The sequence below is a fragment of the Silene latifolia genome, chromosome 9 (genome assembly GCF_048544455.1).
Source record: "Silene latifolia isolate original U9 population chromosome 9, ASM4854445v1, whole genome shotgun sequence".
Taxonomy (NCBI): domain Eukaryota; kingdom Viridiplantae; phylum Streptophyta; class Magnoliopsida; order Caryophyllales; family Caryophyllaceae; genus Silene; species Silene latifolia.
In genome coordinates, this window is record NC_133534.1 from 80,851,676 (window position 1) to 80,865,267 (window position 13,592).

A 13,592-nucleotide genomic window follows, 5' to 3' on the forward strand; every position below is an offset into this window, starting at 1 on the left:
CCACGCCAAGAGCATATGACCGCCACATTGAGAGTGGTGCGTTACCTTAAGGGAAGCCCAGGACAGGGAATTTTATTGAGCTCTAATAGCAGCCCGTCCATCTCGGGTTGGTGCGATTCAGACTGGGGTGGATGTCCCTCTTCGCGCAAATTCGTCACTGGGTGGTTCATTTTTTTGGGTCACTCACCTATATCGTGGAAGACGAAAAAGCAACCCACGATGTCTCTTTCTTCGGCCGAGGCCGAATATCGGTCCATGGCGAATATCTTGTGTGAATTAAAATGGATAAAAAGTCTCTTGTCGGACCTTGGTATCTCTATCTCGTCGCCTATGAAGGTTTTCAGTGACAGCAAATCCGCTATTGATCTCGCTCGCAACCCCCTATTCCACGAGCGTACGAAGCATATCGAAATCGATTGCCACTTTATCAGAGATGCTATCATTGACGGCCTGATTACGACAACTCATGTTTCCACCACCGCACAGTTAGCTGATATCTTGACCAAAGCATTGGGCGTGCCTCAGTTTCAGTCCCTTCTTCGCTAGCTAGGCATTCTTGATCTACATGCTCCAGCTTGGGGGGGGGGGGGGGGGGTGGTGTTAGGAATATCGGTTATACCGATATTACGAGATTATTATGTGATCTTATTAGTTAATAATATCCCGTAATTATAGGCAAATATCGTCACAATATCATTGTATTCAGACGTTGAATTGTAACTATATAAGCCAATGCATTCATCAATAAAACACAACCTTTCCCGTCATACGATCTTAACAATAATTGACATGAATTGGATTTTCTGTGTCGTTTTAATTCCTTGATCAACCAAAATGATACCTTCAGTCAACCATTTCATCACTTTTTGTTGAAATAGATGGCAAATATTCTACAGTACTGCTGGCATGAAAACTGCTTTTTTTTTTCCTGTTGGGAAATCCAGATAATTATGAGTTTCAAGAACCCGAAACGCAAGCACCAAGTAGCATTAAAGAGGTCTATCAATCTAGAGAGGATCTATGGTCTATCATCGGACAGCTGTTAAAAATAGAGAGCTCAGTTACATGCTGCGTAGATTCGGATGGGTTGACTCCACTACATAGAGCCACATCAGTCAAACCCGCTTATTGCATTCTGATTATCAAAGTCCTGCTAGCTAGCTGTCCCGAGGCTGCTGAGGTTCATGACAAGAATTCCGGCAACACCGTCTTGCACCTTCTCACGAACCATCAGGTAGAGAGCTACGAGCAAGGTCTGGAGTTGCTAAACAAGCCACAATTATATGCTCTTAGAAATAGTAAGAACCATGAAGCCAGGTGATACACCCTTGCATGTTGCTGCCAGGAATCACGACATTATCATGGTTATAGTCCTTTTAGAGTTTTCCCCAAAAATTGGTTTAATGAATAAGAGTGGTGTTTCAGCTAGGGGTGAGCAAATACGTGTACCCGATACGGTTTTGAAAACCGTATCGGGTATACGGTTTTAAAACTCGCGAAAATCACTATACGGATCCGATACGGTTTAATCGTATATACGGTTTTCGGGTACTCGGAAAATCCGTGTATACGGAATCCTTATATACGGATACGGTTTGGTGACAAATGCCCAATTAAACATTGTAATTATTCAAGAGCTAATATTAGCTCTAACATGACCACCTCTTATAAATGGCTGATTTTTGTTTATTGAGATAAGTTAGTTAAAAAAGTCGTAAAAAACATTAAAAGAGTGGAGTTGAAAGATGAACTTTGCATTTTTTAATATTTTTTTATACAAAAAAATAAAACCGTGTCAGAAACCGTATATACGGTTTCGTTTTTGCCCGACCCGGATACGGTACGGTTTTTATAAAACCGTATCGTATATACGGATTTTCGTATCGTATATACCGAAATCCGTATAACTCAAACCGTATACCGTATCGTATACGTATTATAAAACCGTATCGTATATTTTTGCTCACCCCTAGTTTCAACTAGCTCTTTGCTTCAGCAACTTGAAGAGGTAATTCAGTTAATTTGCTTTTTTTTTTGGTGAAATGTAAGGTTTCATTAAAACAAGTAATCAATTACAGATTACACCATTATGACTGGTCCGGTTTAAAACTCGTCGTCAAAAGCTACAACAAAAACAATATTTATAACTTCACAAACTACTCTTAGGAAATAGGTAAGTAAAGGTCGGATCCCAAGGGACGGGTATTGATGTAGGATTCTCAATTGCAAGTAGCTATGTCTAAGAGTGTCACAATTTGGGTTGAGGTAGGAGATAAGCTAAACCAATTAACAAGATGAATAAAAATAAAGCAAAGCAAATAAAGGGGTTGTAAACAATTGATTAAAGGCACTAGGGTGTCATGGGTTCATAGGGGATTCATGGGAGTTGATCATACAAACATGTTCTCTACTAGATGCAAGCACTTATTGTTGTGATGGGATCGAGTTGGTGTATAAGCTTACAATCCCTAAGAAGGTTTGGGTCCCGGGGCCGAATCGATTAGATTGTACAACACCTACAAGTCGACTTAATCCTTCCTATCCAACTATATGCATGGTCTAATGAGGCTCGAGTTGGTTTATATGCTTACAAGCTTCATTGAAAAGATAGGTGATGGGTAAAAAATGCAAGGATTCATAGGCTCGCATTTCATCAAACATAACATGTGCATAAGTTGAAATCACAACAAGCAAGCAAATTAATTATGAAAACATATTAGATTAAGCATGAATCATTCTCATTCCTCATGTTTGTTTCCCCTAATTCCCCATTAACCCTAGCTAAGGAAACTACTCACTCATGATCAAGTTTAGCATGCTAATAAGGTTGTCAATCATACTAATAAAGCAAAACATGATGAATAAATGAAAGTGATTAACAATAATTAAACAAGATTAAGAGAGAATTATACCTATGAAGATAATACCAAATAATAAGGCAAAGAATAATAGAAGTACTTGATGATTGATGGAAGGTTATGAATCCTCCAAATAAACCCAAATAATCTTCTAATTACCCAAAATAAAGGAAGAACAATAGAGAAATTAAGGAAATATTAAGATATGATTAATATTGAGAAATGTATTACAACTAAATTAAGACTAATTTGAGAGTATTTAGAGATGACTACAACTTGATTGAGGATGGATTAAGACTTGATACCCATCTAGGTAGTACAAAGGGGTATTTATACTAAAGATTAGGTACAAGGATTAGGGTTACTAAGGGCTTAAATGACTATTAAGACCCTAAGAAAAGTTGAGGAAATGCTACTCCCGAGGGAAATGAGCGGATCCTCTTGCTAGTCCTGCCTCGATCCGCTCATCCCGTGGTAAGGCACGGGCTCTTCTGACTTGTGATCTGCTCGGATCGTGGGGAAAACGCTCGGATCCAGGTGCTGCAAGCCGCTCGTCTTGGGCAAAAGACGCCCAGATCTTGGTGCTTTGAGACGCCCGGATCGTGCTCGATCCGCTCGGATTCCTGGACAGACTGCTTCTCTTCTTTTCCTTCTTAACAATCCGCAAGGATCATATCGGGGATGCAAGAATCCTTTCATCATTGCCCATTTCATTTTATTATCTACTTAGGCCTCTAGTGTTGGTCTTCTCTTTGATGCTTGGTCATTAGATGTGTTCCATTTAGCTCCATTTCGCCTCATAAATGCAAGGTTAGCAATCCTTTCCTACCAAGGAGACAAAACCTCAAAGAATATGCTGTAACACCCCCATACTCCAAGTGCCTTACCAGGACCACTCAGGTATGAAGACATCACCATCTCGGTCGCCCGAGGCATGATAATCAAATAGACAAAACAGAAACAACATTTATTATAAATACTTTAATGAATAAATACAATCCTTGAAACCGAGCTGAAAGTACGATACATTATTCCAAACTATCTGTTCTCAACTGAAATATAAATAAATACTAAACTACAAAGAAGACTCTATCGTCATGTCGTGGCCATCCCAGCTATCCCAGTACTCATCTCTTTACCTGCTCAATATCTGCTCACCATCCCCGAATGGATCACCGCAGGTTTTACAAAACAACACCGGGGTCAGTACTAATCACACAATCAAAATAGATAACAACAATAAGACAAACAGACATGAACCGAATCGCCACACACACACACGCACATCCAACCAACCGTCTCATCACCGATCGTCCACTGGACCCACCGCCAGGGGGGGACCGCAGCCGTTCCCACCTAAGCCCCGCTCATCGTACGAGCGATAACCCTGTCCATTAATGTGCACATCCCCTTTCGTGGCGGGTTCCACGAAGGGCGAAACTAGGGCGTGAAGTCACTCCCGCAAGTGACCCCACTCAGCCGAGAACGCATCTCGAGAGCCATAGACAACCAAACACAATCACAATCACAATCACAATCATCATATCAAACAACTAACTACAAAGACATCACCAATATCCCATTATGGGACTAATACCGAGTAGGAAATCCTACCGGAATGCACAACACGCAGACGGTATCTACAAATGTATCAAAACGGCTCCTCTACGAACTCTCCTCCTACCATACAACACATAGATACTACTATTCAATTACTATTCATAAAACCCCCAATTCCTAAATTAGGGTTTCACCAATCTTAACAAAACATTATATAAATTACATTAAAAGCTTACCCTCGACGCAAGGAATCCAACGACACAAACTACGATGCAAACCGACCGTCTGAACTCCGGGAATTGTCAAGAACGCGATTAGGAAGAAGAACAAGTTGCTTTCTCTCTTAAACAGGTTTTAGGTTTTGTAAAAAGTGATTTAGAACAATGCCGAATAAGTTTAAATACCTTAATCGCGTAATTAACAAAACCCGAGAAAAACTCCCCGTAAACCGGACACTCGATCGAGTACCCAAGGTACTCGATCGAGTACCCTCCTACTCGATCGAGTACCCCACTACTCGATCGAGTACCCAACAGTCGAAACTATTTTATTTCGCAACTTGCCCTTACTCGACAGAGTAAGGGCTACTCGGTAGAGTACCCCAAGACATATAAATACGGAGTATTACAGTCTTCCCTCCTTAAAAAGAACTTCGTCCCCGAAGTTCAACCCATACATAAAAACAACCATACTGACTCGACCAAGACACAACAACTTAGCTAAGGACTCAAGAACTCGACCGAACATAGAACATGAACTCTTAACCCCCACTCTACCAACTATGTTTACTTCCACAACATGATCACTATATCGTATCTACCACATATATATATTTCTCACGACACCAACTCCATACATAATCAATTACCATCCTCTAATGCTGCTAGCTCCATAATATCATCAACTATCAAATCTAAAATCAAGACACTCATAGACATCAAACGGAATGTTACATTCTACCACCCTTAAAAGGAACTTCGTCCTCGAAGTTTACTCACACTCATAAACATCCTCGTTCAACTGCCAAGACTATCGAACTCATAACCATCATCATCCAACTCACAACACTATCCAAATATTCTCACACTCCTAAACATCGAACTACTACCAGTCCGGTCATGACCTTTAACAAAATTAACCACAACACGAATCAACCTTTTATTCGACATCAAGACTCAAACTTCCAAATATATTACCATATGCACACCCATCAAAATCTCTTTTATCACATCCTACTCCTCTTAAGATAAATGTTACGTCCTCATAACTCACTAATACTAAATCCTAGATACATCTCATTACCCTCTTTGCCACCACATGTGCAAGACAACCGTTTATAAACCAAACACTCACCATGCATATATCTAAGGCTCTCTTACTTAAACAATTCTCATACTTTAATTCACTCATCAAACCACCTAACTTATACCTCAAAATCTTTAGCTTAACCCAAAACTTCAACTCTTCCACATTACCGCAACACGACATACCTCTCTATATAAAGCATCTATCTCCCAAACGCATAACTCACGATCCACACTCGTTACGTACACTCACACTAGATCCTCCAGTTCTTTCCTTCATTACCGCAAGACTCATACATAACCTAATATGACACTAATTCCCCCAACACCCTACACTCACTGTCCCAACAAAAGATTATGAACCACCTGCAGCTTTCAGATCATTACTACACATGTTCTACAGACCACTTGTCATTACCATGTCTACTAAAGCCTTATCTAGAACAAGATCAAAATTACTGTAACAACCTCTCACAACCGTGTCCCATCAATAGAACATCACTATACCATGACAACAACGAAAACATATACGACTCTATTTCATATCATATTGTACCCTCATTCCCAACTTAACCTGGTAAAGAAAACATCAATAAACAAGACAACTGTCTATCTCTGCAAAAATGAAACTCGCAGGGGAGCAACATCAAACAAAACAACAAACTATGAATAACTGGTATGCACTTTCGAAACTCGAATCATAATCAACCCGCCTACTCCACCACAACCGGTGACGGCATCACAACACCGCCACCAACAGCCACACCGTAGTGCGAAAATACCCGCATCACAACATTATGTACCGTGCCCGGATCACCACCCGAGGCACCACAACCACACCGATAGACATCACAACTGCATACGATTCTCATAAACACTGACTGAGCATAACTTCTCAGACAAGAAAACTTACTCAAATCCACTTTATTAAATCACCACGCGACATATTATATGGATAAACAGATAAGCATCTCATGAACATAATCTCTACCATTTCACGGAATACACGTGTGTTATTAATACACATAAAATTATAACTAGCCATGTCAAATTAATCAAGTTATTACCTTTTTGGATATTATTCAATTAAATTACCGTGTCCAACATATATATTACAGAACATTCATAAAACAACTTTATAATTATCACATCATACCACTTCTTGTGAGGTCAGAACCTCACACAAACATTTACACATATCATAGACCCGTAATCACAACCAACTAGTCAATCCTGATCACGTAAGTTACCACTCAACCAAGGTTACCTGTCACCCGAGCTTAACACGCTTGCCCCTCATCACATTCTTCCATTCGCATGCCCAACACCTTCTGCCATACATAACCATATAGCTAACACTCACTATGAGAAACCGCCTCCCAAGACTATGTCTTATACTTCCTCACAACCATACTTATCAATTCAGTCTCTACAAAATCAGCCTCTTTAGAATTACCATCTCTCTAACATACCGTCACTCTTAACCATTAGTCAAAAACCATAACACTACCACTATCCGGACATTGAACCCTTTTCACTCATCTCTAAACATCACGATTTCTTTCCTATCTTTGGTTAACATCCCAAACAACGAACAACAAACCCATCAACAAAATTACCTCAACATTATTCCCAATACTATCTTATTTGTATTGTCATCTAACTCTCCACCAAAATCTCATATCATGCAGGTATTCTACCAACTTCTTGCTTTCCTTAATTCCTCAAAACTCAAAACTAATCATGTTGTTCGGAACTTCTATATAATCAAACTCAAATCCTCATGATAGTATCATACATCTCGACGATTCCTTACTTTTATATCACATAACCTCGGTGGACATTTCCTTAGTTTTATTCCCCTCATTCTTTTCTTTTGCCCTTGGCAAAATCCCTTATTAACTCAACTCTTCATTATTTCTATCTAACTCTCTAGTGCTCCGGTTACCTTCTCATTGTTCAAGAACTCACATCTCATTATTTTATATCGATATCATCTCCCTCTTCCTTACCATAGATATCCTCTTATTATGCTATCACTCACCCTTGCCACTAATTTATCCATAAAATCAACGTTCACTGTTCAAACAATTGCATCTCCTTTGTACCTCTCTAGAAATCCAAATTTATTTCATACCATTAATTGCCCAAGGAAGTCACACATTAGTTTCACCTCTTAATGAACCAAATCTCCCAATCTCACTCACTATCTGCAAATCTACGTCGCGACATGCCTCCACAAAGTTCACTATATACCACTCTTCTCAATCCCTCTAAAACAGCCTTTCATTATATATATTCTTAATCAACACCATTCCTAAACATCTCCCTCCATAGTTCGTTATATATCTCCGGTTGCTACCATTCGCATCCTTCCTTCCAATCTTTTAATTCTCACGTTCCATAAACTCACATCATCCCTTGCCCACATTCATTTCCTTTTACATTACTCAACATTCAAACATATCGCTCATCTCATCTCACAAAACATGCTCTGTGTCTCAATAAACCATACCAATCTTCCTTTTCTTTTTCCACTATCTATTACAACACATATAACTTATGTCCTCCCACCGAACTCCTACTCACCATAGGTGTCACTCACTTCACCATAAGATTGGGTAACTTACGTATGAAGACCAACATACATGTAAAACAATGCATAAAATAAAATAAAATAACATCCTTGAATTAAACATAATATGCGACGAAGTCAAAAGATAAGCATATGACCCAAAACAGGGGTCACTAGATCGAGTACAGGCCACTCGATCGAGTAAGGGACTTACTCGATCGAGTAGGTGAAGATCAGAAGCACGTAAAACAAATCACCAGGGCTACTCGATCGAGTACCCAAGGTACTCGATCGAGTACCCCCCTACTCGATCGAGTATCCTAGTTACTCGATCGAGTACCCCAATTCTCAGCACTGTCCAGTTTTCGTGAAACAGTCATAACTCACTCATTACTTGGTCATTTTGGGCGTGTGACCTATCGATAGAATCGTAAAAGGACAAGCTATCACCTCCAATTGGAATCACATCAAAATCATTTATGCATCTCAAGTTATAGCAGTTTAAAGACAACCTCTTTATCATCGAAAAACACAACTATTGATTTTTACTTCCCAAACGACTTAAACAACAACAAGGTAGACAAAACGACCCAGTACTCATAAAACCAATATTGCTAATCTCATGTTACCATCTTCAAAAATCAAGCAACATCATCCATCATGCACATATATTATTCAACTTACCAATCACATATTACCCACATGTTATCTCACATCTCCCAACATACTAAGCAACATTATAAACGCAACATGTGATATAGCTAAGCATGAAATTTTATCAAGCTTTTCATATAATCAACGAAACAGTGACGTCATATTATCAAATGCCACATAGTAATCATCCAACATGCTTTTCTATTCCAACAACAATTCTATATATCTCATCAATCTTTCAATTCAGATCCCCCATCCTCCACATACATGCATCCATCAATTCATACAACATACTACTACATAGATACATACAGCACACAATCAGCACATAACGATCCCGACACATATCCCATGGTGACCGGTTCAAAATTGTAGGGCGAGTTCGCGACTTTAGGACGTCTCCCAAGTCTTTGCATTAGCTCCTACAACCTTTACCCCGGGTTCATTTTAATTTGACTCCTATATTCATTAGGTTCATTGGTTACAGGTTTCAGGATCGTCGCTCTGATACCATTTGTAACACCCCCATACTCCAAGTGCCTTACCAGGACCACTCAGGTATGAAGACATCACCATCTCGGTCGCCCGAGGTATGATAATCAAATAGACAAAACAGAAACAACATTTATTATAAATACTTTAATGAATAAATACAATCCTTGAAACCGAGCTGAAAGTACGATACATTATTCCAAACTATCTGTTCTCAACTGAAATATAAATAAATACTAAACTACAGCGGAAGACTCTATCGTCATGTCGTGGCCATCCCAGCTATCCCAGTACTCATCTCTTTACCTGCTCAATATCTGCTCACCATCCCCGAATGGATCACCGCAGGTTTTACAAAACAACACCGGAGTCAGTACTAATCACACAATCAAAATAGATAACAACAATAAGACAAACAGACAGCTGAACTGCCACACACACACACGCACATCCAACCAACCGTCTCAATCACCGATCGTCCACGGACCACCCCGCCAATGGGGGACCGCAGCCGTTCCCACCTAAGCCCCGCTCATCGCATTTGAGCGATAACCCTGTCCATTAATGTGCACATCCCCTTTCGTGGCGGGTTCCACGAAGGGCGAAACTAGGGCGTGAAGTCACTCCCGCAAGTGACCCCACTCAGCCGAGAACGCATCTCGAGAGCCATAGACAACCAAACACAATCACAATCACAATCACAATCATCATATCAAACAACTAACTACAGCACATCACCAATATCCCATTATGGGACTAATACTGAGTAGGAAATCCTACCTGGAATGCACAACACGCAGACGGGTATCTACAAAATTGTATCAAAACGGCTCCTCTACGAACTCTCCTCCTACCATACAACACATAGATACTACTATTCAATTACTATTCATAAAAACCCCCAATTCCTAAATTAGGGTTTCACCAATCTTAACAAAACATTATATAAATTACATTAAAAGCTTACCCTCGACGCAAGGAATCCAACGACACAAACTACGATGCAAACCGACCGTCTGAACTCCGGGAATTGTCAAGAACGCGATTAGGAAGAAGAACAAGTTGCTTTCTCTCTTAAACAGGTTTTAGGTTTTGTAAAAAGTGGTTTAGAACAATGCCGAATAAGTTTAAATACCTTAATCGCGTAATTAACAAAACCCGAGAAAAACTCCCCGTAAACCGGACACTCGATCGAGTACCCAAGGTACTCGATCGAGTACCCCCTTACTCGATCGAGTACCCCAGCTACTCGATCGAGTACCCAACAGGTCAGAAACTATTTTATTTCGCAACTTGCCCTTACTCGACAGAGTAAGGGCTACTCGGTAGAGTACCCCAAGACATATAAATACGGAGTATTACATATGCAAAATGGGAAACTAAAGATAGTAAATGACCCAATTATGTGCTATATAGCATAGGAACGAGGTTAATTCGGGGACTAAATGTGCTCAAATATGAGTCACATCAATGACAAATACAATTTCAATACCCAAACCGGGTTTACAAAAACAACTTTACACTCTTCAACCAATCTAAGTCCCTCGTATCTGTCCCTGGCTGAAGACGAGCAGAAATGCTTGTTCTCACTTCTCTTCTGATCTGAATACTAACAGGCTCCGGTCTCAGGATACATCCCTCAACCCTTGCTTTGATTCTTTGCATCCATATGTGATAGTATGTGGCCATAACTATACACATTAGGACACCCTTCTGCAGCTGTGAACCCTGACCAGTCCCCACCCACTGCATATGATCAGACGTAGGAAAAGACAGGCTGCACATCTTGCCAATCTCAGAAAAAACCCTCATGCTATAATCACAATCCTGAAACAGATGACCATGAGTCTCAGGTTCTCTACCACACAACAAGCAGTATTCATCAGTGGCTATTCCCAGAGCAAAAAGTTTCTCTTTAAGTTGCAAAGCCTCTCTAACAATGAGCCACCCTATGAACGATGCCTAGGCAGACATCACATACATCCCTCAACCCTTGTTTTGTTTTCTCTATTGTTTGGTTTTGAAGTGAGGGTCGAATTATCGTCAACAAATTCAATTAACAAAGTCATTTCAAGATTCACTTGAAATTATATTAAATTCACAATTGTATTTCATAATGTCATTGGTGGAAGCAGATGAGAATTACAGAGAACCCAATAGAACACCGACTAAAGTTGACAAAAGAAGAGTGTGAAGCTGCGCAAGAAGGAAATGTGGCATTCCTTAACGAACGACTGATCACCTTAGGGATGAATCTCTTGGTGTCACAAACATCCAAGGGAAGCAACATCCTTCATATATTAATGCAATGTGAATTTTATTTCTCCTTACTCGAACAAACTGAAGAGTTCATCGGACAAGCAATACAAAAACTACCCGTACTCATCAGTCAACAAGACTGTAATGGCGATACCCCTATTCATGTCCTTGTGCACAATTCATCTTCATTTAGGTTACTGGAGATGGTGTGTATGCATTTGGAGAGGGTTCAAGAAGAGGTGGAGGGTGGGCTCTACTCCCTGCCATGAAGATTGAGGAATGGCAAAGGCGACACACCCCTTCATGTTGCAGTTAGAGACAGAGATTACGATTGTGCAATCAGAACTCTCTTCATCTTCTGTCCCATGATAAAGGTATCACATTTTCGTTCTCCGAAAGTTAAATGATCACATAAGTAATTTAATCTTGCTAACGTCTTGAAATTATTATTATTATTATTATTACTATTATTATTATTATTATTATTATTATTATTATTATTATAGATTATGATGATGCTTCTGTCGTTAGAGGGTTAATAAGGCGACTGACAATCGGTAATGCTGATATACCATATATGAATATGTAAGTATATAGATCTACCTTTCCTTCAATATCTTCGCGTAATAATCTCCAACATGAACCGACAAACGTAGTATCTACATTGTATGCTATCCGGCTGGCGAGGGACCTATTATTACATAAAAACAAACAGACGAGAGAAGGCTCACATCAGAATCTTGAACTTTAGGTATTGTATTAGTATTAAACACAGATTTTTGCACTTAAGGTATTGTATATTAGCACGTATCCATGTTATCGTAATAAAAGTAGGGCCATCATCAGAATCTTTCGTGGGTTGATCCTGCTCGTTAGCTCTTTTCTTCTCAAAGGCCCTTTTTTTTAAAAGAAAAAAAAGGAGGTAGAAACTCATTTTTTTAGGGGCAAAAATGAGGTTATTGCTATAAATAAAAATTGAAAATGTTATTATAAATAAATCAGTATTATAAACTTACTTAATAATCAAGCGCTTAAAAGTCTCGCTTGGTGGATTATGTATAGAGTCCAACCAAAATACTTTCTTCTTCGTCGGCATGATGGCTGCTAGCACCCAATGAGTCCTACATCAAGAGACACATAATCATTATTAACAAGTACATATATTAGTTATGAAAATGCAATTGTAGGGGGAAACGTAATATTAATTTGTTTATTACCCTTTTTCATTATAAGGGGCAAAAACCAGCTTCTTGTTTGTCACCAATTCCTGAGCAATATAATCTACCCGATCTTCGAACGAAAAAATCGAGATAAACATAGATAAAGTATAGGGGCACAGGAATCCGTATTGATCAGATGAAATCTTCTTCTCGGGGATCACTCTCAATTTCAATATCCTACATTATTACGGTATTAATTCCGGTATTTAAAACACTATCTAGTAGTCAGAATATTAGAATATGAAATTATTTATTAAGAAACTTACTTCATTCAAACAAATAGGTGTTGGACATCAATCTCGTCTAGGCCAGCCCAAATGGCTAGCATATCCCATGACATAAGTGCTTCGCGCTTAACCCCTAGAATATGCTCCTCGAGCGGAATAATTATCAATTGCTCGTTGCCTATGCGATCGCAAGCCTCCTCATGCAGTTTCCTCATCGTCACCGTTCTTACTTTTTGCATGTAATCCTTCCCAGAATATTTTGTGGAGTTTAAACTCCTAACATCTTTCAGTTCGGGGAAATAATGATTCTTTGATTTTGTGCTACTACCACCAGCCTACACATGTAGATAATTAAAATAATAAAAAATCCAAAGGTAACATATCCTAGCTAGCTAGTTGGAGTAATAAAAATAAAAGCGTACTTAACTAAATACCTCATCAAC

At 39.3% G+C, this 13,592-nt stretch overlaps 1 protein-coding gene across 1 annotated transcript; it reads right to left on the reverse strand.

Annotated features, from left to right (window-relative positions):
* Nucleotides 1–10,946: 10,946 nt before the first annotated feature.
* On the reverse strand, nt 10,947–11,740 carry LOC141601276 (uncharacterized). The gene is made up of 2 exons (XM_074421544.1): nt 11,716–11,740; nt 10,947–11,392 (listed from the first exon to the last, which is right to left on the reverse strand). The coding sequence occupies exons 1-2, from the start codon at nt 11,738–11,740 to the stop codon at nt 10,947–10,949; spliced, it is 471 nt and encodes a 156-aa protein (XP_074277645.1).
* Nucleotides 11,741–13,592: the final 1,852 nt, after the last annotated feature.